At 38.5% G+C, this 27,836-nt stretch overlaps 1 protein-coding gene across 7 annotated transcripts in view; it reads right to left on the bottom strand.

Annotated features, from left to right (window-relative positions):
- Nucleotides 1–27,836, bottom strand: part of OPCML (opioid binding protein/cell adhesion molecule like) — a 1,072,580-nt gene that overhangs the window by 87,921 nt on the left and 956,823 nt on the right. For all 7 annotated transcript variants that reach the window (XM_086678642.1, XM_086678640.1, XM_086678646.1 and 4 more), the window contains one exon: nucleotides 15,658–15,783. In XM_086678642.1, coding sequence (XP_086534768.1) covers nucleotides 15,658–15,783 — 126 coding nt within the window. The remainder of the gene's footprint in view (nucleotides 1–15,657; nucleotides 15,784–27,836) is intronic.

Genomic DNA, 27,836 nt, shown 5'->3' with positions numbered 1-27,836 from the left:
ACTCATCAATTCCACACCTAAGTATTTACCTAAGAGGAATGAAAGTATATGTCCATGAGAAGATCTTTACATAAATGTTCATGTAGCTTCGTTCACAATAGTCATAAAGTAAAAACAACCAAATTCCCATCAACTGGCAAATCAGTAAAATATTAGTATGGTTCTAAAATGAAATACTATTCAGCAATAAAAAGGAAGGAACTGCATACAACATGAATGAAAGCCAAAAGCTGACTGAAAGCAGCTGACTACAAAGGAGTGCATGTCCTAAGAGTATATAAATGTTATATATTTTCTAGAGTATAAATATATTGTGTGTGTTTGTATGAAACTCCAGAAAAAGTCTAGTATATAGTACAGATCAGTGTTTGTCTCAAACTGTGGGTGAGGTTTGAGTCTGAAAATAAGGGAATTAGTAGAATTGAGAGTAGTGTACTAATGTGTTATATCTTAATTAGGGTGGTGGTTTTAGGGATGTATACATTTGTCAAAACTCACTAATCATGGATGGACCTTGAGGGCTCATGCTAAGTGAAATGAATCAGAGAAATACAAATACTGTATGATCTCCCTTATACGTGGAATCTTAAAAAAAAAGTCATTTTAACTAATTTTAACTAAATTTTAACTAAATTTAACTAAATTTTAACTAAATTTATCATGGTAATCATTTCACAAAATATGTATGTCAATTCATAATGGCATATATCTTAAACTTACACAGTGTGGTATGTACTTAAATTACATCTTAGTAACACTGGAAGGAAAAAAAAAAACTCACCAGTATACACTTAAAAGAGTTCATTTTATTTTATGTAAATTATGATCAAACAAAAATTGGTTTTATAAAAAGTCTGTTTTTATCTTCTATTCACCATCTACTTAGCAGTTGGTTATTTGCTTCTCATACACTATCTAAATCTCATCCCATATCAGGTTCATGAGGACAAAAAAAGTATAACAAATTATAGATGCTTTCTTGGTTCTTAGGCTTTATGCTGATCAAATAATCAGCAAAGCTGCAGAATGGAGTTGAAAAACTATATCTTTTGACCTTAGATAGTTGAGAAATTTACTACTGAAAGATGAGGCCAGAGAGATAGTTTAGGTAAGAAATCAGAGATCTGGATCACCTAGTGTTTTTGTGGAGTGAAATGTAGAGAAAAGAGCAGTAAAACACATCATTCAATGATTTTATTATCTGTTATATAACACATGTTAGGGTCACTTTGAAAGATTTGGTAAAGATTTAGCTTACATAGAATGTTTTTTTTTTTTCCCTCAATGAGTGTGACTAAATCTGTGTCCTTATGATGCAATGCCATAGTTGGACAAGCTGCAAGTGATCCAAAGATTTTATTTGGGTAACAATAATTTCACACTTTATGTCCTTGCAACACTAAACTGTTCCTATATGTCCAATGACATCATGCTACTTCCCCACTGCCTGAGATATTCCTCTCCCCCCCACCCCACTCATAATGTTCTCTTTCCTTGGCTAACTGTTAGTTTTTAAGATTCAGGTTAATAGCCACCTCTTCCAGTAAGTGATTTCTGATTATCCCATATTTCCCAGTTGGGGATCCCAGTTGGGGTTAGATGATCCTCTCTTGGAATGCACAACATTCTGAATGTATTACTCATCCACCTTCCGCACTGTGATGCAACTATATGTTACTATATCTGTGTCTAATTGTGAGATCCTTGATGAAAAGTATAATGCTATTTACCTTTCTAACCCCAGTGTCAAGAACAGTACCTGACATGTAATAGGCACCCACTAATTCTTTCTTAAATGGTTGAATGGGTGCATGGATAAATAATTGAAAGAATATTGTTTCCAGCTGCAATCAATTTAACCAGGCTTCTGTTTCTTCCTATGTAAAATGTGTATTCCTATCCCTGTCTTTTATTATTTATTGTGTTTATGTTATGTTATCTTATTTTTTATCATTTTATCATCTTTATTTTATTTCTCTGTCTGCATTTTGACAGACCTTTGTGAAAGCCAAATGAGATTAAGTTGAAGTGGCAACTCAGTAAGTTTAAGGGATGTCACTGGTGACAACAATATGCAATGAGGACAATGTCACTGTGTTTTATTGGATGGAAACTTATAGTCAAAGCATACAGACAAGGAGAGTCCAGAGAGTCCAGCAAGAATGGGAGGTGTGGCAAGTTCCAATGATTAGACATAGCCATGGAGGAAGTCCAGTGAAACAAAGCTGGGAAGAATCAGCAGGTCTTAAGAGTGAAGGAAGATGAAGTGTGAATACACAGACCAGGTGATCTGAGGCAGCAACACCAGGAAACAGGGATATGCAGACCAGCCCCATGCACCAGCACAAGTGCTATCTCCTTGTCCTCTTTTTGCATTCTTGGTAGAAACTCTGGGGCCTGGACTTTAAGGACTGTCATTCCAGCTAAAGGTGACACTTGAGACTTCTAGGTACATTATACCTTGGGCAGAACCAGAGGTGCTCAGAATACAGGACATTCTCAAACATGACTCAAAGTGTTATGGTCAACCTGCCTTTGTTCCGACTGTCTTCGTGCCCTGTGGGACAGGAAATGCTTCTGAAAATATATCTGGGGTGTTATGGGAAGTGTGGAGCTAAGTCAGGAGTAAGAAGTTTAAGAAAAGCGTGCTGAGGAAGGGAGAGAATGAGTGTTTGGGGGTACAACCTAGCCCAGGAAGATGAAGCTCCAAATGTCTTACTGTGTGATGTCCCAGAGCTCCCTGCAGCCCCCTGAGGCTCTGAAAGGAAAGCTTATTTCTTCATTAGCAGCACAGGCAACCTCCTTACCACCCTTAAGGAAAAAAAAAAAAAAACCTTTCACTGCAGATGTAATTACTGCATCCTGTTCCAATTGTGTGCGGACAAATCAGTGTAGGCTCAGTGGATCAGGCGAAGACTCTAGAGAGGCCCAAGAAAAAAGCATTTCCAGGTGGCAATGGTGTGGAGAACAGAGGTTGAGGGGAGCAAAGCTTGTGGGGAAAGAAATAGAAGGGGGAAAGCAGAGAGCTGCTAGTTCTGATTATATCAGGTACTTTATAAACATTTCTCTTAGGAAGCAAAATCATCCAGAGTATCATTAAACACATACCACTTCCAGTGCCCCAGGAGGGTTTACTCTCACCAATAAGTGATTCTAGAGTGAGGAAATTGTTGATAGTGTCAGAAAGAAATAAGGATAAGGGTGAAAAAAGAGTAAGCATAAGGAAAAGGCTTATGTGATTGTCTCCTTTGGCTAATGAGGCTCTGCAGGCCACCAGGAGGGGCAGAATGAGGGCCCCATGGGCTACACTTTAGGTGTTCCGTGGGAGGTCAAATCTCCTCACCTCCTCACTCAACTCCAATTCCCCTTCAAGTATGAGTCAATCATAACCTCCAACTGGGAAGCCCAGATTCAAAGTGACAATGAACTACTCTTGCTTAATGAGATCAGTTTCCCTTGATCCTGCTTATGTCCAGTGGATATTCCCTCTCAGAGACTAGAACATTTGCAAGACTGGAGGGCCCCACTCCAATTAAAATCCTCCAAGCAATCACCTATTTCCTTCTCCTTTCCTTTCCTGCTCTGATCTCACAGGAAGAGAGGCAGCTAATTAAACATCTTCACTACCTTTAAACAAGGGGGAGGAAAGAATTTTCCCCCACTACCAACATTTCATACTTCAGCCTCCATCATGTTGGAGATAAGACGCAGCACCATTGGAAGCTTATGATGGCAGGTGCTCTGAGAAAGAAGACAGAAGGAAGAGCCTGCAGAGACAGGGAAGCTCAAAATTATGGTGTCACAGGAAAATTCCTGAACATAAGATGCTAAAAGCGCTCACCCAATTTGTCCAAATTGAACTGAATGTATTGAGACAAATCATCCCAACTCTTCGTATGTATCCCCTTTATAAAATTAATGGGTTTTCCACACAAGTTCACAGGTTTCCCCTAAGAACATGATTAGATAGGATTTGAGGCATACCTTTCAGATCACCAACTAACATCATCTGGAAGCCTGGGCCGGAGTCTCACTGTTGGGTTAAAATATGATATAAATAAAAACCTTAGCAGTACTAATATCTGGTACCCAGTACAGCATTCAATTTTTAGGGAAGGAGGAACTAAGAGAGATGGTGGGGAAAGGGGAAGAAAAGCACTTAAGAGATAAGACTGCAAGCTGTTGCAACCTTCTGATACAGATCAAACTTGAATGCCTTCCCCAAACAGGCCATCATTCTACACATCAAAATTCCCCTTTGTCAACCAGATAGTGTTTCATAGAGCTGGAGACTAGTCTATACAGATCCCTATTGTCTGTCTCCTTTATTCTTTTCTGGCTTGCTGGAGAATCAGTACAGGATTGATAGACAAACATGCATTCATTCAGTAGGTACTTTCTGGTCACCTTTGAAATGCAAGACATTGTGTTAGGTGCTACAGAGCATCACAGTTGCATAAGCCCAGTACCTGCTCTCAAATGGCCTACATACAGAGAGGAGAGAAATTACTGCTGGCCAGGGTGGAGCACATCAACTCAAGGAAATTTAGTGAATTAATGAGTCAATTAATTAGGACAATCCACATGTTGTTTGTTCCCAGAGTAGCCAGAGCTCAGTGAGGGCAAAGGCTAGGTTTATGACACTCATTGTATTCTCAGTGCATCCATTAAGGCAGGCTCACTCAACCTTAATTATGATTGCTTAAATGAATGTTGTGCACTTGGATATACTGAGGCGGTGATGGCCTGGTGTTGATTACTCCATAATTCATAGCCAGTGTCCATGTGTCTGTCTTGGCCTGATTCAAGCTGATGTGTGCGTGGAATCCCCTCAGCAACCCACCCAGAGTTCCTTGGTCAACGTCCAGGGTTTTCTCCAATACATGGAAAATACAATGGCTTTATAAATTTAATCAGGACCCCACACAGTGCCCTCCCTGTCTCTTTCATATATGAAAGAGGCTTTCTCAGAGGTGGTTTGTCTCCAACCATACTGCATGACAATGTTATGTTTACATGTCTCTCCCATACCCCACATCTGATTTATAGCTGGGATTATGCTCTATTCACCTCAGTAGCATGTTGCCTCATACATCCCGTGGTGGATTTAATCAGAACTATTTTTGATGTAAGTGACAGAAACCCAACTAAAATAGCTTGTGCAAGAAAAGGTGATTTACAGGAACATTTGCCCTAGAGATGCAGAAGTTTTTAGAAGAAGATGTAAAAGGTTGTGAGAAAAGAAATATCAAGGACTACAGGTACACACAGCTGGCCCTGAAAGTCCTTTGAATCTACTATCAAACGTGCTCATCCAGGAGGTAAGGGGCAGGGGAGAAACTTCTCTAAGTTTCCTTCAACATCTGGCCAGATGAAGGAGCCCAGTATCTAAATTAAATGCATTATCTCCAGAGGTGGCTGCAGTATGTTAGTGTGGAACAAGGCTGCTTATTATTTTCTATTGAAGCCTATGATTTTTATTCAGCAGCAAGAGTCACTGTGGACCCACTGCTGGGGCCAATTAGATCTACGAACTTGTAAAGCTGGTCTCAATTTTATCAGTGTCCAACTGATTTCAATAGCATAATTTGATATAGCAATTGCAAAGAGAGGGCTTTACAACAGACGGCAGGCAGCATTGGATGCCTTTCCAATTCTAATTTTACTTTTGAGTTAGTTGGGCTTTTCACTTGCTATGATACATTTTAATATCCATTCTTATAATCTAAAAAGTATTTGGAATAGATACTATCAAATTCCATTCTCTCTTCCTCCATAAGGGGAGCATATTATTAATAACTCCTTTCTGGTTTACAGGTGGGAAAATGGAGACAGAGATTTAGTGGTTTGCCAGATTTACACAGAGAATGAGTAGATCAGAAATGAAATGTTCCCAGTTAAACCTGACACGTAAACATCTCATTTCTTAGTTCTTTCACTTGCGACTTTCTTTGTATTTTCTAGTGCTCATAGAATAAAGACCAAACTTTAAAGGGCCCTGTGTGATATGACCCTTAATTATCCCATCTCAGGCCAATGTCTCCCATTTCTATACATTCAAGATATAGTTCTTTTGTTTTTTGAGGACCCATACTCCTTCTCACCACAGGGCATTTTCACACCCTGTCCTCCCTCACCCGGAAGGTTTCTATATAGCCCACCACCAACATATACACATATTCTAATCTCAATCCCTCTCCCTAATTAACTTCCATTCATCTTCATATGTCAGTCAGCTCAAGCATCACTATCTCAGGAGAGATTCAACCTAGACTAGCTCACACCTTCCTGCTGCCCATTGTCATAGCAGTTACCACATGTTGAACTTATATATTCTTGATGATCTGATTAATGACTATCCCTGACTAGACTATAAGCTTCATAAGAGCAGGGATCATGTCTATTTTACACATTGTTGTCATAAGAGCAAGCGAACAATACATCAAATGAATAAATGAATTCATGAGAGGAGATAAAAATAGCAGCGGCTTTACAAAAGACATCAAACAGCATTTCCAGCTCCAATTTTACATTTGAATTAGTTGGGCTTTTCACTTGGTATGATACATGTTAATATCCATTCTTATTTTTATAATCTAAAAAGCCTACTGAAGAGGCTAAACATTAGTTCACAGCAAGCCTCATTTCCAGCTGCCCCATTTCTGATATACAGTTTCTCATCTCTGTGTAAGGAGTGTGAGTAGTATGAAGCACAGTCACATATCAAGAACTCAAGACCTGACTGTTTGCTCTAAGGTAAGTTATGTCACCCATACCCTTAGGAACAGAACCAACCCCAGGGAACTATTGTGTATTTCATAGTGAGTGCCTTCCCTCATATGAAAGAACAGAGAGGAACACTACTGAGGCATTATGCACCCATATTTCCTAGTGTTCCACAGTCAGTTTCCCCACTTTGGAGCCAGGGTCAGGGCCATCAGCTGTATCAGCTACAAAATGATGTTGGCTTCCTGCATTGGTCTGCCAGGATATCTTGCCATGCCCTCCCCTTGTTCACACAAAAGAACTTCAGCCTCCCAAGGAAGAGATTCTCAGGAATTTATGACTCAATCAACTCACCCAAAAGGAGCATAAATGGGATTAGTTTTAATATTGTTAAGTTGCAAAAATACAAGCATATGTGCATGCCAAAGCGAAAATGTACGCAAGCAAAGGGGGAAAACATATGGGTACCCATATGGTGAAAAGCGCATTGCTAGACCTTCATACACTTCTCATTTACAACAAGAACCAAAGTTAGTGAACATAAATTTGCTTTGCAAAAATGTGAGAGGAACAGCTTGTTTGCCCATAACTGTTCCACTGAGCAAGATATGTATAACCTTGATTTCTCATCTCAGACACCTCTTTCTCACACTCTGGGGATTAATTAGGCTCGAAACATGACTTCAGATTAGAAACAAGGATCCTGGCTGCCTTGGAGAGGGACAAAGAAGTAGTAGCATGACTGGATGATGCAGTGGGCCAACTAATAGGCAATTCCTATTAGTGGCTGGAACTTGTACCTAGGATGGTTTAGAAGAGAAATGAGGTTGGTAGGTCTCAGCGGGTTGATTTTAATTGAAGGAGAGAAACAATAGGGACCTACAGCAGACAACAGCACGGGTGTGAGTTTCATTTGGAGGCTGTGCTGTGCTTTCCTTAGAACAATACTGAGTGATAGCTAGAAAGTGCCTATGTATAGGAAGGTAGGTGAAGAGTTAGGGAGGGAAATATAATAGCATGGGTGATGCTCAAAGCTAGTGAGCACTTTTGGGTTCCCCAGATAACAAGGAAAATTTGATAAAATATATCATTTTATATTGTACCTGTTCCAATGGCAAGCCATGGGCACCATCTTTGTACAGTATAAAGAGCTCTAGACTTAAACAACAGGAAATAGGCTCCTTTCATATATTCACCACCTTAGTCAGCTGAGAACCATTCACCATTACTTAACCTTTCCAAGTCTTTTCCATACCTGTGGAGCAGGCACAGTATTCATGCTGACCTGTAGGAGAGTTGCTGTAAACTCACTTGAAATGGTGCATGTGACAATATTTTATAAATAATACATTCTTATATAAGTGTGTTAGTAGAAAACTATAGGTTCATTTTACTTATCATTTCTATTCAAAAAAACCTTTTTACTTTGAAATAATTATTGATTCATAAGAAGTTGCAATAGTAATAGACACAGGTCCCATGTGCTTGTGACCAGCTTCCCCAGTGATGGCATCTTATATAATAAAGTACATTATCCAAGCCAGGCTATTGATATGGGCACAGTGCAATTAACTACACTATGGAACTTCCTTTCATTTCACCAGGTTTTATATGTACTCGTTGTTACTGTCTTTGTGTATAATTCTATGACATTTCATCACTGCAAAGCAACTCCCTCATGGTGCTCCTTCCTCTTCCCCGCCCCAACCTCCAGCAACTGCTCATCTATTGCATGTCTTTATAATTTTGTCATTTTGAGAATATTACAACAGGGGGATCATCAGTATGCAACCTTTTGAGACAGACTCCTTTCATTCAGTGTAATGCCCTAAGGTCCATCCAAGTTTTTGAGTTCATCCCATTTTATTGCTACATAACATCTCATGGTGCGCATGGACCACAGTTTGTTTGAACACTCACAAATGCCCTAAGGTCCATCCAAGTTTTTGAGTGTATTTTGAGTTCATCCCTTTTTATTGCTACATAGCATCTCATGGTGTGCATGTACCACAGTTTGTTTGAGGACATTTGGATTGTTGCCAAGTTCAGCAATTACAAATAAAACTATGTCACTCCAGGATTTTAAGTGAAGCAGACAGACATTGCATCACTAATGAATGACCCAAGACTGTCAAGGGATAAGAGGTAAGGATAGACACCATAATAGAAATAATTATAAACAATAAAATGAGGCATAGTAATAAATATGAGCACTTTTCTCTCAGGACTGCTAGGGAATTAAATGAGTTGAAATAATCCCATTTTGTAGCCCAGGAGATCAGACAGAGGAAGTGATTTTTCCAAAGTCACCCAGACTGTTAACTGCTTGGGCCAGACTTCATCTCAGGTCTGTAAGAATCTGAAGTGCATGTTCTGTCTAAGATAGAACCACCAGCCAAACAGAATTGACACTCACACATGAGCACAGGCTAGCACTCCTTTTATTTGGAATGTTCAGGATTTGGCAATTTCTTTTAAGACATTCTTCTCAGGAATGTCTAGCATAAAAAATAAGGGCTGTAGTAGAAACAGTCTTGGACCAATACATTTTATGACCTCAACAGCTAGCAAAGTGAATACAAGATAGAAAAAGCTGCCCAATAAGGTCAGAATCACGGAAAATGATTTAGCGAGCATTAGCTCTCCTGGCTTACATGCAATTCACTCATCCAGGAACCTCATATATGTAAAACAAAAGCCAAACATGATTTTCCCCAGAATAGCTATGCTCAGTGCCATTTATCACATTCATGAATGCTCATGCCCTTTCCTCTGAGAAGGTTCTGTCCCATCACTACCTTTTTTATTCAGGACTAATCAACTGGGTTATACAGATTCTTGCCTATGACAAATTAGAATTAAATAATCAGAAGAAGTATGGCTGTTAAAAGGCAGGTATGCTGAGTTTAGGAAGAATTGCAATTAATAGTCAGTTGGAAAGAAGGAAGGAAAGATACAGGAACTATAAAAACAGTCACAAAAATTTAAACAATATTTCAGGGCTATATTCCTGGCTATCCCAGTTCCCAAATGCTAAGATACAAATAATTGATATGCATGATGTTGGTGTTACATTATAAAGATGAGGCCAAATAGCATTCACTGTACTCAAGGAAACAGAGGAGAACACAATACATTTTTAAAACGTTTCCATTAAAAATGACTCAAGTCAATGATAAAGGAGTCAGCTTCAGTTACCTGGAAAATTCACTTCTGTGAAATAACTCATTCACTTGCTCCCTGAGGTATTACTGCATATGAGTAGATTGTAGGAGCAACTCACTCACAGGTGAATAGCTGTCATCTTAAAATCTCCATGGAGAGGAAACAGAAAAGAAGACTTTATTATTTTCCCAGAACATCTGGCCTTTCCAAATATGTCATTGGAAATGGGGCCAGGTGTGTAACACATTCTAGTGGATTCCAAAGGCATTGTAAGAGGGAACAACAACCCTCCTTAGAACACAATGGCCTGTACTGTCTCCTCTGCCACACCCATCTTTGCAACTTAAGATTAAGACACTAAGAAACTTTGGGTTCACAGTATTCATGGTGTTATGTTCATAGGACTTGACGTGAATGCTGGCCTAGTGCCCCTTCTCCTGTCCTTTAGGAGAAGAAAAGAAAACCATCCTTGGAATTCACCTGTTTTGCAATGTTTTCCAAACATACTGGCCACTTGTCAGTCCACTTTGCTTGCCTGTTTTAGGACCTGCCCATTCTACGGGGTGTGGGGGGGAATTCTTTGAGGAAGCAGCCTGTGATTCCATCATTATTGTAATTCCTAAGATGGAGGTCACCCAGTACAGATTTTATGTGCATGAAGGTTGTTAGACAAGCACTATACTCTCTAACAAATCCACATAAATAAATGTTTTTTTTAAAGACCCATTATCTGCTTCTGAAAACAAATTAAATATACCTTTTTATATCTGAAGATAAAGAATAAATACATGGTCAAATGTTCAGTGGTTTCCATGTCAGTTGCAAAACCTCTGAATGTATGTTTGCACAGCACTTTCCTTTGAGATATTTACAATGCTTAATAATTATGATCCTGTAAAAAAATCTCTAGTTTTCCTCAGAGGTGAGGCAGATGTCCTCCAGGAAAACCTAGTTTCTTCTTCCAAGATTGCAAAGGAAGCTGGAAGGCCAGAGGTCTCCAATGGGGTATCCGTGTCTGGAGAACACAGATGCTGGGGAGACTTTAGATCTACATCTGAGATCTTGGTGACTTTTTCCAAAAATTTCAGCCTACTTTCATAAGAAGGACTGTTTTGTGGTTTGTTTGTTCACTTTTAAGTGAAAATGAGCCTACAATACACAGTGACTTCAAAGGGGTTCCCAGGAAAGTGGCAATGATGGGAATATTTACACCATGGAAATCGGCAAATGCTACCAGGCACCCCTGCCTTCCCTACCTCAGCCCCAATCAGTGTTAAACATCTGCCAGTGTACCAAGACCTAAAACCTTTCCATTTTCTTTTTTGTTTTTAACTGTTTAAATGTTTATTTATTTTTGAGAGAGAGAAAGAGAACACATGAGCGGGGGAAGGGCAGAGAGAGAGAGGGGAGACACAGAATCTCAAGCAGGCTCCAGGCTCCAAGCTCTCAGCAAAGAGCTTGACATGGGGCTTGAACCCAGGGACCATGAGATCATGGCCTGAACCAAAGTCAGACACAACTGATTGAGCCACCCAGTCTTCCCTAAAACTTTCCACTTTCAACTATATGTCATTTCAGGTATAGTTCATACTCATGTATTTTGAACTATTTTTTTTTCTTTTCATTACATCTGTTTATTTTTTATATTTTAGATTTCATATAGATTCTGATACATGCAAGCTTTGGATTATTCTCCAGTGTGATAATGGATTTGTTGGATCATTAGTCTTTACCTCTTTCCTATAATTTCTAGGGATTGGTGGCATGTGTTTGGTCTGTCTTTTTAAACCATAAGCATTACCATTCTTGATCTTTAATTGTCTGCTCATTAAAATGTTCTATTTCTAAATGAAAGTTTAGTTATCCATTTCTGTTATATAGATCCCCACATTTAATCAACAGATTTCAAGTATTGCATCAGCATTTTGGGAACAGGGCTGTCCAGTTAGCTAAATTCTCAACTGTAATCTTATGGGAATTTCAAAGGAAATGTCATTGCAACTTTTATTTCCTATTCTTACATGCTGAATTAACCACCACATTGTTCTAAAAAAATGCTATTTGACATTCAAGTTTTATTGGCTGCTCTTCTAGACCTTTAAAACAACTTTCCAAGGCCTTCTCAACTCCATGTGAGAGAAGAAATAGCATTCTAAAAGTAAATATTGGTAGACACTCTGCAGATGCACATTTTAAACTTGCAAATCCTCCAGGTTCCAAAGCTTTTCGAATTTGGGAAACAATGCTTTGAGTTTAAGTGCTTAAATGTCATTGAGAGGGGGAAAGAGACAATAGGGAACTAAAGACAGCAAAGTGAAGGCCAAAGCCATGAGAAAAGGAAAGGCAACTGAAAGTAGATCATAGCCTGGAAGATTTGAAGAGGAGAGGCATCATTTAAATGTAGGATTTTCTGAGCTTTTTTGAGACTGACTTGTAACTACTATGTTGTATAAAAGATTGGGAATATGGACGAATCTCCTTTATTTTAAGAGGAAAACCTTACCAGTGTACCGTTATAAGGAGTTCCTTCAAAACACTTACACAAAGGTGAAATGCCTTTCAAAAAATTTTTAGGCTCAGAAAACTATGTATTTAGGATTCAATCAATGCATTCTTGGATGTCAAGCATTTACAAAAACATCTGAATTTACCAGATACATAAAAATTGGTCTGGTGTTTAGACATAGTTTTGTATGTAATTTAAATCCAAAATTGTCACTCAGTCCAAGCAATATTCCCATGGGGCTTGTGCCTTTGGTAACATAAGCTATTGCTCCATTTATGTTAAAGTTAGGCTTTCTGATGTCTCTTATGTATATTTTAATATTCTTGTTAATGTTACTCTATCATAAAGACATTTTATGTTTTGATATCTGAGTTCTGTATACAAAGAATGTTTAGTGGATTTATTTATTATCTCCCTACCACAAGGCAGGGACTGACATATGTATCTTGGTTTACATGGAGGAAATGAAAGAGTGAACACTTAACTGATGCTCTTAGTAACAAAAAAATCCAGTCTCTCAGGTAGGAAGTACTGCTTCCATAAATGATGTTACAAATTAGGGGCAAATTTTCAGATCATTATTTCCCATGTTGTTATATGTGTATTTTTTTTTTTTCCAACGTTTATTCATTTTTGGGACAGAGAGAGACAGAGCATGAACGGGGGAGGGGCAGAGAGAGAGGGAGACACAGAATCGGAAACAGGCTCCAGGCTCTGAGCCATCAGCCCAGAGCCTGACGCGGGGCCCGAACTCCCGGACCGCGAGATCGTGACCTGGCTGAAGTCGGACGCCTAACCGACTGCGCCACCCAGGCGCCCCTAAAATGTTCCTCTTTTTAGTGTACACTTTGTTGTTTTGACTTATGTAAGTAGCAACATAACCAGCACCCTACCCCATTCAAGATATAAAACATTTCCATCACCTGAAAAAAAAAATTCCCTTGGGCCCTTTTGTAGTCACATCTCCCCAAATCCCTGCTTTTGGTAAGCACTGACTTGATTTCAGTCACTACAAATTAGTATTGCCTGTTTTAGAGTTTTCTATAAATGAATTCATGCACTATGTACTTTTGTGTCTTCTTTTGCTCAGCCTGATTTTGAGAATCATCTATTTTGCTACATGTAACAATGATATGTTCCTTTTACTTGCTGAGAAGTATTTGTTGTTTAAATATACACAATCTGTCTATTTAATTGTTGAGGGTTTGTGGTTATATCTAGCTTGAGACTATTATCAGTGAAGCTGCTATGAATGTGTATGTTCATATTTGTAGACATACATTTTAATTTACCTTTGGTGCGTACCTAGAAACAGAATTTCTGGGTCATATGCTAAGTATATGTTTAACTTCATAACAAAGTGCCAAACTCTTTTCCACAGTGCTTATACCATTTTACAGTCCCAGGACTTATGTGTAAGATTTTCAGTTGTTCCACATCCTCACCAACATTTTATACTGTCAGTTTCTTTCTCTTTCTCTTTTTCTTTTTCTTTCTTTTTTTGTTTGTTTTTTTTTTTTTTTTTTTGTTTTAAAGTTTCAGCAGTCTAGTGTAGTGGCATCTCATTATGATTGAATTTTCATTTCTGTGGTAAATATATTGAGTATTTTTCATGTGCTTATTTTATTCATATATCTTATTTTGTGAATTGTCTGTTCATTTTTTTTTGTTCGTTTCAAGATGGGTTGTTAGAATTAGGTTGTAAGAATTCTTCATATAGCCCAGGTAAAGCCCAAACATATAGCCCAGACAAAGTTCATAAATTATTTGTCAGATATATGTATGGCAAATGTTATCTTCCAGTCTATGGCTTGTCTTTTCATTTACACTTAATGGTGTTTTTAATTTTGTTGAAGCCATTATGAGTTAAGTTGCACCTCCTCCAAAAAAGATACCCTGAAGTCCTAACCTTAATGCCTCAGAATATGATTTGTAAATAGGGTCTTTACAAAGTTAATCAACATCAGGTGAAATCATTAGTGTGGGCTCTAATCTGATATGCTTGGTGTCCTAATAAAAAGATAAAATTTGACACAAAGAGAGGCACCCAGGGAGAAGGCCACGTGACCATGAAGGTAGGGATCAGGGTGATGCACCTACAAGCCAGGAAACACAAATTTCTGCCAGTCGACCACCAGAAGCTAGGGGACAGGCATTGGGCAGGTTCTCCCTTACAGCCCTCAAAAGGAACCAACCCTCCCTACCCTTGATCATGGACATATAGCCTCTAGAACTATAAGAAAATACATTTCTGTTGTTTAAGCCATGCCATTTGTAGTACTTTGTTACAGCAGCTGTGAGAAAATAATGCCAAACCAAATTTATTCATATTTTCTTCTTTTATGATTAGAGCCTTTGATGTCCTAGTAAGTCTTTCTCTATCTCAAGGTTACTAAGATTGTTCCTACATTTTCCTCTAGATCTAGGCTATTCTTTCATCACACACAGGCATACCCCACACATTTTCCTATTCACTGAAATTTCTGTTTGGATTTTCTAATGCCTGAGGGAACATTTGTTTTTGAATAATTTCTAGAATTAATCATAGTTTCTACTAATGTGTAAATATACCAACTGACTCTGTGTTCATCTCTTCAAGTTCAACTTGGAGTAAGTTTTAGTTCTAAAAGGATAAGGAACCATTCTTTTGGTTTCCTTCCTATGAAGGTGGAGATGATCATAACTGATGTTTAATACCAATGATCGAGTACCCAGGACATTCATATCTAGGGGTGCTTCACCATTTCTAGCCTCCTTCTTCCACCCAGGAGGACTATTTATGTATACGTCAAATAGGTACAGCTCTGGGGAAATGTTCTAAAAGTACTGAATGAGGAGATCCTTTCTCTCTTGGATGCACAGTGACACCAACATTTATAATGGGCATTCTAGCCTTCTAGCATTTTCTTTAGAGAACGGGCAAATTACCATTTAACCCACGGGTCTCCAGATGAGAAATTTGTGTCTTTGTTGGAAGTTATTCTTATGGCACCTCTGTTCTTCCTGGTTGGGAAAACAAAAGTCTTCTATGGTCATAAAAAGGACTAAGAAAAATAATTCAGCACATTTTATCTCTATAAATCCTTTTGTTTTAATGGAGTACTTGGTGACTGATGCATGTGGTCTGTTTGCTTTTACATTACTATGCTACAAACACAGCATTACTTTCTGATTTCCCAAAATTTTGCTGTGTATTAGAACAGAGTCTTTAATAGAATAATAGAATAATGCTGAAAAATTCCTACAGGTAAAGGCCTTACCCTTGACTGATAGATGTCTCCATGTCACAGTTGGCTCTGGTCTGCCAATAGCAAGACACAGCAGGGTCACACTGCTTCCCTCATTTACAGTGATGTCTGAGGAGATATTCATGATCTGGGGAGGAACTGTAAAGAAACAAAGGAGAAAAGAAATACATGAGGATGATTCCTTGTACTCAAAAGGAGGTATTGGCCTATAAATATTTGCATAGCATGTTTTTATGGTAAGTATTATTCTCAGTAATAATATTCAGATTGATTGATTTGACAAGGATGTGGCCATTTACACCACACACTGCTAGTGTTCAGCTGCTCAACCCGGGCTCTCCCCAGAGTGTGGCAAAAGTGCAAGTACTTGCATAGCTTTGTTTTCCTCTTCTTTGTTTCATTGTCTACCTGAAAAGATACAACTCCTCATTCAAGGGACCTCAAAGATCATGTCCTCTCCACAGTTTTCCCTAACTTTCCCCAAATCCAAAAAAGATAATCACCTGTCTTTCCCACTGTATTTGTCTGAACTTCCCATGGGGAGGGGACTGAGCATGTGGTATCACAGCTGTTTTTTTTTGTTTTGTTTTTTTTTTTTGTTTCATGCCTGTCTTTTTACCTAGACTTAGTTGCTTGAGGATAAGGATGGAGTCACATACATCTCTATTTCCACAGTGTCTGGCACAAAGGCTGACAAGGGTACCTGCTTAATTCCTCTTTGAAAGAAAGATCCAAAGAACAGATTAAACAAATCCAAAAACTATGAGATGGGTGTGGGGGTATGAGGTCAAACCTTTTCATGGAGGATTTCAGATACCTAAAGCTTTCTTCTCTGTTATATTCACATTCTCAAAGGGACGGTAAGAGAGGCTCCAAGCCTACGGCTATGCTGATTTATTCAAACTGCCAGTTTAATTATGAATTATTAATTACCAAACAGGTAGAGTGCTGGTAGATTCCAAACCACCCTGAGTCAGTGGCAAAGGAGAATTATGGCTGATGCTTGATGCAGACAATTCTGCAGCCTCAAGTTTTATGCTGCGGAGAACTTAGAGGTAAGTCTTTTCAAGGAGAAGCCATAAGTAACAAGTAGAACATTGGACTTCTTAAGGGAATCCCCATTAGCAAATAAATAAAAATTGCCTACCCTATAAATCTGCCATATTTTGGATTATTTCTGCATTAGGATTTGGCCTGAAATTTCATTGAACATATTTTACCCAAATACACACTGGGAAAAAATAGTGTGCATTCTAACTACACTGCATTCTCTTGAGAAAACTGTATTACCTGTTTTTCAGTATTTTCTAGCTTGTTAAAAAATAGTTCTGGGCTTAGAAATGTCAATACTTTTTTCACTTTTATAAAGCAACAACTTCAGTGCACCTTCCACAATATTCTCAGAATAATGTCTGCTTTAGCTGGTTGTGTTAGACCATCTGAAGTTTTCTTTCTCTGGACCCAGGAGTCTCCCTGGTGCTGGTCTTAAGGTAGATACAGTTCAGGAGAGGAATTCATACAGTCAAGTTAGTGGAGGAGAATTTAGTGCATTGCAGCTATGATGCCGAGGGACAGATCTCCCAACATGACCCCCAGGTCTGAATCATCAGTTCTGTACATGCTATATTCCCTCTGATAGTTCAAGGAGTCCTGGATTAATAGGTATTTGTAAAATTCCATGGATATTTAGCATGAACTCCTCATTCTCCAGGTGCTCAGTCAATGTCACCCATTAGGAGGCAGGTTCCTGGAATGGCATTGCAAAGGTTAATCCAAACATTTCCACCAAGCCCCAGGCATCACTAACTGCCACCCCCCGCACTTCAGGAATGGTGCTGCCACTTTCTCAAAGGAGGAAAGATAACCATAGTTTCAAGGGTATGGATACCAGTAAGAAAGGAAACATAGAGAAGGGATTGAGAGGAAGAAAAGTTCTTTATGTTCTCAATTATGATAACCTTATTAATATGCAAATGTAATTATGTGTGTTAATACACAATGCTTATTTTTAAATTGCTTGCACATGTATTATCTCATGGTTTCCTCACAAATTAAAAAAAAAAAATAAAACAAATATTCTCACCATGAAAAATGAAGAAATTAAGGCATGTGGAGGTTTAGGTAAACTCCCCAAAATGCCATGGTTAGTAAATGGCCGAATTCTTTCCATTAAGCTGCTTCTTTGGTCAACATCTTATCAATGCTCCAAACACAATATTTATATTTGCATAATCTGTTTCCTCTGCTTCAAATGACCTTCCAGTGCATCTTCCCTCATGGAACTTAGGGCACCTGTGTGACTCAGTAGGCTAAGTCTCTGACTTTGGCTCAGGTCATGATTTCATGGCTCCTGGGCTCGAGCCCCAGGTAGAGCTCAGAGTCTGGAGCCTGCTTCAGATTCGGTGTCTCCCTCTCTCCCTGCCCCTCCCCTGCTTGCACTCTGTCTGCCTGTCTGTCTCTCTCAGAAATAAATAAACACTAAAAAAAAAAAAAAATTCCCGGGTGCCTGGGTGTGTCAGTAGATTAAGTGTCTTATTTCGACTCAGGTCATGATCTCATGGTTTGTGGGTTCCAGCCCTGTGTCAAACTCTGTGATCACAGCTCAGAGCCTGAAGCCTGCTTTGGGTTCTATGTTTGCCTCTCTGTCTCTACCCCTCCCTTGCTCATGCTCTGTTTCATTCTCTCTCAAAAATAAATAAACTTTGTAAACAAATTTTAAAAAATTCCCTCACAGCACTTACCACAAGGAACAAAACCACCTCATTCCTGTTGCTTCCCCAGCACACTGCTTACACTGAAGGTAGGAGTCCATCTTAGACATCTTTGTTTCCCCCAGGGTGTGCTTTTGACAAGCAGCATCTTCAAGGAAAGTTCTCAATGCTTTTAATTTAATTTTAAATCTGAATTTAATTTGGCAATACTTTTATGACCCTCCCCTCGTTAGCATGATAATTTTTTGAAGGAGCTCTTGGAAGTGAATAAATGTTTCTACATATTTTTATAGGAGACCTTTGTTCCATTTGCAAACACTAATCTGTGGCAAATGCTATCTGTTTCTAAGTATCTATGAAATTTATGTGTCAATCTATGTATATATGAATGTATGTATGTATGTATCCATCCATCTATCATCTATCTATCTATCCATCTATAGCTACCATCTATATCCTATATATAGTTATATCCATCTATAGCTACCTATATATATATAGGTAAACACAAAAATCTTAACCAAAAACCAATATTATTCACTGAAAATGACAGGACCTACACAAGTTTAATTAAAAGATGACAAATAGCATAGTGTGTTTTAGTCAGATCTGCAGATATTAGGAGCCCCACCTCTGCTGATCATGAATGCATCCAGTTATCTTGTCCTTGATGGTGGTGGGTTGCATACAATAGGGTCTCCATAGTGCATGTTGTTCAATGGACAACTACAAGAATTTCAAATTGTAGTTATTTAACATAAATAGATAAAAATAGTTAAATAGATATAGACATTTAGATGTATAATTAGACATAAATAAAATGTTGTCTGCCAGTCTATGTATGTATATACACATACACATACCACACACAGAAAGTGACAGACAGATAATATTTTATCAGATAGCAATGAATTATCTTGAGGAAGAAGCAGATTTGCAAAAGTATCTTTGGGCTCTGGGTTACCATAAGGTATATACAAATTCTATCTTTACCCTCAGAATGGCCAGCTGCTCTTAAACATACCAGTGAGTCCTGAACCTGGCACATCTTCTCCAATCACATGGCCATGAGAAGTTTATTGTCTATAGCTTTGAATGTTACAAAACTCTTCATTTCTCAACCTGCCTCCATTTTATAATTCAAACCCCATACACCTACCACAATCACTTCTTAAATATCTCTGTTCTGTCGAATACCTCCAACAATCTGCCCCTTGCTAAGACTGGGAAATCCAAACTTCTTAGCAGGATTTACAAAACCATTCACAGTCTGGCCATAGCCTACTAGCCTCTTCTCTAACTAGTTGACCCCAGATACTTCTCTAAGGCTACAATCATTCTCTCATCTTTGTGCTTTTACATATACTGTCCCTTCTGCTAGGAAAGCACTTGCCTACTTCTGAGCCATTTGAACACCTCATCCTTCAACACTCAACTCACATATGAGCTCGTTTATGATCCCTAGCTGTTTTCTCTTCTGTTCCCTAGGCATTCTTGTTTATGTCTTTATCATACAATTTATCTTTGCAACTAAGCTATTCCATGGAAGAAATCTGCTCTATCCTTGTATTCCTGTTATATAACACAAAACCTGACATGTAGTAACATCCTTTTCCCCTCTAACTGTAATGTATGAATGAATCAGTTTTTAAATTGGATATCTTATAATCTGTCAAGTGTTTTCCATCCTAGAGATCTGACATTTCCTGTTTCCTCTACCTGAAGTACCCCTCCCACCTTAATCTTATGTTTTTTCCTTCTGGGCTCAGTTTTGACATTGCTTCCTCAGAGAAGTCTTTGTTACTGACCTGAGTCCTACCCCCAACTTATCTAATTCATATTATTTTGTTATAATTTCTCTTCAACCTTAAATTTTCCTTAATGATTCCTATATAGTTTTGTGCTTTTATATTCATTTTTATAATTATTTGTTTAAGGTCTCTCTGGTCCAAAACTATAGGCTGTATAAACCATTATATCACTAGTACTTAGAACTATAACAGGTGCTTAATAAAGCATACAACAGGTGCTTAATAAAATGTTTCTGAATAAATAAATGCTTACTATATATACAGTTGAGCCTTGAACAACACAGATTTGAGTACACATATAATGTTTTTGTGCAGTACAGTACTATACATATATTTCCTCTCCATTTTGATTCTTAGTAACATTTTTTTCTCTAGCTTATTTTATTATAAACAATATAGTAAAAACTACATATAACATATAAAATATTTGCTACCAATGTTTTATGTTATTAGGCTCTTAATAGTTAAATTTTTGGAGAGTTGAAAGTTTTCATGTGGATTTTTGACCTTATTGGGGGAGTGTTGACGCCCCTATCCCTCATATTCAAAGGTCAATTGTAGTTTGTTATACATGTTATTTTGCATTTGTGGGAGAGCAAACCTGAGTTAATTAGGGGTTAAAATGCACACATTCTGACATATTAACACCACCTTACATAAAGTTGATTATAATAGTTGAAACAGCTTATGAGAAGGCCATTACCATAGCTTAGGTTCCAGGCTCCAAAAGACCTGTGCAACCTTGGATATTTTTGGGTTAACTCCTCTGAACCCCCAGTTCTTCATCTATAAAATTAAGACAGCATTTTTCTCTCTGTCTATAATTAATTCTAGCTGTTAAAATTAAGGAGCAATGTATATAGCACACTAGCATGGGGCCTGGAAATTAGTACTTAATAATTGTTAGTTGTTATTATTTATTTTTATATATTCATTTTTGATATTATTCATGCCATTTAGAATAAGCCTAGTCTGTGCCCAATTGCTCATTTTCTAAATCTCAGTTCCTTCAACTTTAAATCAGGGCTTATATATAGTTGATGTTCACCTTGGATAACTGGGAAGACTTCATTATATATGCTTCCAGGGTAAAAAGTATATATTAAATAAATATCAATTTCTTCCTCTTTAGCTGAATAATTGAGCCTCAGCAAATGAGTGGGACAAATCACAGATTTGTATAAAGATATTGCCTGGCTTTTTCTTATCTCTTTTCTCTTAGGGGGTGTCTGTTTCTGTTTGTAGAAGGAACTGAGTACAGGCTTTAGCACCATGTGTCATTATTTCAAGGACATTAATTTCACCCATCTCAAACCTACTCTGACTCTGTCCAGCCACAGTATTTGCAAGTGTTTTATTTATGACTGGATGGCACCGTTTAAAAAGTATTATAATTTGGAGTAATAGAGGCTAAAGTTTGAATACCTTTTTCCCCAACTTTTTTCTGTGTGATTAAAAAAAAAAAAAATGATGTGATTAAGCTTCAGGTTCCCCTACCTAACATGGGCATAAAAAGATACATCACACAGGAATATGGAGATTAGATTAGAGAGAATGTTTTAAGGAGACTTAAATGGCTATTACTATTATTTTCTCCTCCTCCTTCTCCTCCTTCTTCTCCTTCTTGTTATCCTCAGGGAATAACAAAATATTAAGAGACCATGTGAAAGCTAACATAAATATGAAATGTTCTCCATTATACTCAAAGCTGATTTAAAAAATAATAATACATAAAAGAATTGGTGTTTTATTCTTGTAGGGTTAACTTTTGTATTTTAATAAGCAAGTTTATTTCATAAAGTGTAGGTAAGAATAATTTGGGAATTATAGCATACATGATAGGCTAGGTCATGCCATATTTTGTATACAGAAATTATATGGTGCCAAAGGCAAGACATGAAGTGTCAGACAAATGATCTGATCTTGGTTCCTCCATAGGTGTATGATCTTTGTAAATCGCTTAACCCCTCTGGCTAACATGTGCATATACACATGTGTATGTGTGTGGTGGTGGTGGTGGTGTTCAGTTGTTTGTTTTAAGTTGCTTGGTTCTAAGTGAAAAAAATAAATTGCGAATTCTCAGGTCTTTTCTGGTTTAAAATTCTGCCAATTGGTGATCTTCTAGCAACATTACCAGTCCAGGAGTGTTTACTGGGAACACAGCAGTAACAGCACCAGCGGCAGTCACAAAATTGCTAGTGTTTAGTTCTTTTAGCCTAGTATTAATTGCTCTGTATATATTATTTCCTTCAATCATGAACATATTCCTAGGAAGCACCTTCTTTTAAAAATCAGCCTAACGGTAGATATATACATCAATGGAATAGAATTGAGAGTCCAGAAATATATCCATACTTTTATGGTCAATTGATTTTCAACAGGTGCCAAGACAATTCAATGAGGAAAGAATAGTCTTTTCAACAAATGGTGCCGGGACAACTGGATATCCACAGGCAAAAAATGAAGTTGGGCTCCTACTTCACATTCTACACAAAAATTAACTCAAAATGGATCAAATACCTCAAAGTCAGAGCTAAAAGAAGAAAACACAGGTGTGAATCTTTTTTACCTTGGATCAGACAACAGTTTCTTAGATATGACAGCAAAAGCACAAGCAACAAAAGAAAAAAATAGATAAATTGGACATCATCAAAATAGAAAGAAAGCTTTTAATTTCGTGCTTCAAAGAGTGCTATAGAAAAAGTGAAAAAGAGAAGCCACAGAATGAGATAAAATTTTTGCAAATAATATAGCTTATAAAGGACTAGTATCTAAACTATATAAAAACTTTTACAATTCAATAATAAAAGCCAAATAGCTTAATTTAAAAATAGACAAAAGATTTGAATAGACATTTCTGCAAAGAAGATATACAAATGGCCACTATACACATGAAAAGGTGTTTAGTATCATAATTCATTATGAAAATGCAAATCAAAACTCCAGTAAGATTCTACATCACTTTCACTAGGATAGTTGTAATTAGCAAAAGGACAAAGAACAATGGAAGTTGGTGAGGACATGTAGAAATTGGAACCCTCATGCACTGCTGGCAGAATTGCACAGTGTTGCAGCTGCCTTCAGAACAGTCTGGTGGGTCCTCAATGGGCTCAGGATAGTGTTACCATATTCTCCACTCCTAGGCATACACCCAAGAGGAATGAAAATACAAACCCACAAAACTTGTACACAAATGTACATAACAGCGTTATGCATAATAGACACAAAATGGAAAAAATGCAAATGTTCATCAATGACTGGAAGGATAAAAAATGTAGTATATTCATACAATGGAGTATTACTCATCTATTTAAAAAATGAAGTACTGATACAGGCTACAACATGGGTGAACCTTGAAAACATGTTAAGTGGAAGAAACCAGACACAAAATGTTGCATATTGTGTGATTTCCATGTATGTGAAATGTCCAGAATGGGTACATCTATAGAGAAAGAGAAAGTACATTAATATGTTGCCAGGGCTGGGGAGAGGGGCAAATAGGGAGTGACTTCTAATGGGCACAAGGTTTCTTTTTGGAGTGATGAAGATGTTCTAGAATTGGAGGGGGGTGATTGTTGCAAAACCTTGAAGATCTATGGAAGATAATTCTGGTAAATAAATCATAACCCTGATATAAATGTTATTAAAAAGAAAAGAAACATGGCTTGTCAGCTGTGGATAGGAAGAATCAAAAGTTTCTGTGCTATATGAGGAGAAAAGGCAACCTGCTACTTGTGGGTTCTGAGAAAATACCTTTTTTAAGTATTGCTAGTTCATTGCATTATGCTTAACCTACAATTGCTAATCTCTTTGTCTCTCAATAGTGCCCACTGTTTCCCCTTTCTTTTCTTTTCGTCAAGACAGCTAATGCTACCCTTCCCATGTCAGCCTGTTTTGCAACTCTTGAAACTTCCCTGCTTAGCACAATTCCACATTTGTGCATACGCTGTACCCTCTGTGTCTGTGTCTCTTCCCCTTGCATCTGCCTGCACAAGACCTACTTTTACTTGAAAACTGATACTGAGATATAATCCTCTCTCTGTCAGTTCTTCCCATTCCAAAGACAAATGTAAGTCTGTGCCCCAGGGCTACATGCACATAATGATGTAATACATTCGTTATAAAATATTTATTTATTGTCTACTGTATCCTGGGCATTATCTTTGGGTAGAAGAGTAGACAGAAAGGTCCTTCTCTTGTGTGAATTATGGAGCTTAATGTCTAGAAGGGTAAAGTGATGTTGACAAATAATCATAGGAATCAATGTGTGGTTGTGCTACACGTGGTGGTGCAAAGTGTGACAGCCCCAAATAGAGGGTCTGTCCTGGTCAATGAGTTTGGGTGAACAGTTTGTTCTGGGCAGAGCTGGGCAGAGGGACCAATGTATGTACAGGCTCTGCAAAGACACAGAATATGGTTCACTTGGGTGCCTGTGGCTGAAGTCAAAAGAGTGAAATCACACAAATGGAGAGTGGATGGGCAGGGCCAGACCTTATAGTTTATTGGAGGAAATGCTAAGGTTTGGGTCCTTTTTATAAGATAAATTGAAGAAGGCATTAGAATGTCTAAAGATGATGTCTAAAGATGATGATGATGATGATGATGATGATGATGATGATGGTGTGTGCCAGGGGCTGGACAGATTTTCATTGAAAATAGGTTGTTGTTGGCTACAGTACAGAGAGCAGAAGGAGCTAGAGCAAAATAGGAACAGGAGAACTAGCTAGGATGTTGTCCAGCAGTGAGGTGGTAGCAGCTTGGACAAGTGTACAAGCAGGAGATATGGGCAGAGATGGCATCTTATGTCTTACTTAAGAAGTAAGATGAACAAATCTTGGTGACTGATATCATTATGTGTTCAGTTCAAAGCACTTCTCAGGTGTTCTATTCATTTCTACATCTCTCTTGCCCACTGGACTGGGGGATCTTTGTGATCCAGGATTACATTTTGTTCATCTCAATATCCCTGGTATTGTTTAATGCCTGGTATCTAGTACGTGCTCAATGTGTGCTGAATTTAACTGATAAGTACAAGAGATTTTCCAGGTAATGCAACCTCTCAGGATCCAGTGGGGGAAGCTAGAGAGTAAGAACTAGTCTTATTTGCATGAGGTCACATCCCATTGCTTGGGAAGCAGGGCCAGATCCATATTGTTTGGTTTTATAGACTGTGAGTGTGAACATAGCCTCCCCACATGTCCCGGTGTGATAGAGTTTTATATTATGCCGGATAAGATTAGACCTGTTATACTCTGATTGCTTTCCTCTTCTTGGTTCTATTATGATGAGAGAAATGGTGGGGAATGAGAAGAAATGATTATGAATTATGGAAACATAAACACACACCAGGAACCAGGAAGCATCACAAACCACACAAGCTTTGCTGTGTTTGTTTGTAAGGGTTGTCTCTACAGCATCACTTACAGAAATTATTTATAGACTCAGGCACACATCTCCTATTTTTAATTTGCACAATTCCAGCAACTGACCATGATCAGAGACATTACATGCAGTCAAAGAGACTTTCTCATATGGTCCTGTTCTTTCTGAGGCATGGAGATGCCCTCCCTCTGGGAGGCTCCTTTTGTTCTTTGCTCTGCTGACATGCTGCCTCCCCCTAAGAATGCTCGCCACACACACACACACACAACCACAGGGTTTAATTTATATCATACAATTTTAAAGTCAAAAAGAGACATTAGGGATCATCTAGCACAACCTCCTCATTTTGCAGCTCACTTTGGTTCTAGCCCCAATTCTGTCAAGTATTTGCCAAGAGGTGTAGGGAAGTCCCCAAATCTCTCTTAACCCACATGTCTCTCACACCAGAACCCCTTGGAATTTCTGGACCCCTAGGATCTGGTTTCAGACCTCTTCCCTTCTCTATTTTCCCTCTTTAACTATGTCATAGCTTCTTTTGTTACTGCAACCTGGGGTTCCCCGCTTGTTCACTCATAGCATGACCTTGAACAAGTGTTTAAAGGTTTCTAACCTACAGTTTTCAAACTGCAAAGCAGGGTGGTGATCACAGGTAACTCATAGGGCCCTGTGAGGAATAAAGGGCAAATGAACAGAAAAGGGGGAAAAGTGTTTTATTATGGTGCCTGGGACATGGGAAATGTCAATATAATGGACTCTTTAATTCCACTTCTAGAATCATGCTTCCTTCCTTCCTTCTTCTCTCTCTATTTCTTTCTTTTTTTATCAGCAACTCTCTCTCTCTCTCTGAGAACTTCATGTCAGGAGGCACCATACAAAGAATTTGTCATGTACCATTTATTTTATCCTTGTGAAAACCCTATGAAGCCAGATTACTATTTCACATTTTAAGGATGAGGAAATAGAGGCAGAGGAAGGGTAAATAAATAAGTTGTCAAATGACACACAGCCAGAAAAAGGAAAAGCTAGATTTGTGTACCTGGTTCTGACGGACTTCAGAACCCAAGGTCTCAGTCCATGTACAAAGGCACAATTCAAGTCTGCTTGGATCGAAAAGCCATGATTTCTGCCCCCTAGCAGAATTTTTTTTTCTTTTTTTCCCCCAGTTGGACATGGCATGGTAGGCAATGGAGAATTCTTGTAGGGTTTGGAGAAGTGTCTCTCACACTGATTATCTGAAAGGGAAGATAATACCAAAAACTCCTGCCTCACTGAGTAAGTGGTAAAACTAAATGAGATAATGCAGGTAATGTTCCAGTATCTTCTTAACCATGATTTCTTCCCATTTCCTGCCTCAAGTTCCTGGACTCCTTATTTATTTCTCCCATGTCACAGAATATCACCACAGAAAAAAGTTTGAAAAGGGACAATATCACCTGGTGTTTACCCCAACATTTCACCACAGAGTCTGTGATGCTCCAGCCCCAGTCTTGCTTTATTTAGGCCCTTACTGGCTGGGGCAGGTGGGGCTAGAGGCATGGCTGGGCTGAGAATTAGGCCAATCTTGTCCACTATTAGGATTTAATGACCTTACCCCAACCCTACCATCAACTCCTGTCTTTTGTGAGTTCTTTTCTGCTCAACAGACCTGTCATCAGGTACTCTCTGATATTACCTTTGTGTGTCCAACTTGCCTTCCTATCCCAAATCTTACATGTCTCATTTTAAACAGGGAGAGGAGAAGGAAATGGGTTTGTTTCATGCCCTTCTTCAAAGTGTGTCCCATAACCTTATCCAATACCCAGGCTCCACATAGGTCTGGAGCACCCCTATGGATGGCTGCAACTGCCTGGGGCACATTCACCCAACCTCTCCAAGCCTTCCTGACTTGTTCCATATTAAAGACTAGTACCTTGTTGCTCTCTCCCTGCTCTGTGCAACCCACACCCCACCCCAGAGCTTTCTGATTATAAGGCTGAGCTGCAAGTTTCTGCTATGCTCTGTTCAACTGAATAGTAACCTCAGAGCATGGGTGGTATCTCAACTAAGCTGGCCACCCCTTTGGACATGGCATAGCCCTAGGGAAGTCCATCAGGAATCAGTCTCACATTCTCCCCAATAATTACCCCACCAGCTAACTGGATGTTCCCTCTTCTCTACTTTTCTCCACTTGCTTTGTGCCACTATGACAGGTCATTGCAACTCACTCCTGCACTCATTATGCAACCCACAGGTCTGAGACAGAGTTGAAGATAGGAGTTCCATGGAATCACATGCAAAAACTCTTCAT

Source organism: Puma concolor, chromosome D1 (genome assembly GCF_028749965.1).
Source record: "Puma concolor isolate L17-30 chromosome D1, mPumCon1.1.hap2, whole genome shotgun sequence".
NCBI classification, from domain to species: domain Eukaryota; kingdom Metazoa; phylum Chordata; class Mammalia; order Carnivora; family Felidae; genus Puma; species Puma concolor.
The sequence above is the reverse complement of the archived record's forward strand: the minus strand, read 5'-3'. Positions and strand labels throughout refer to the sequence as shown.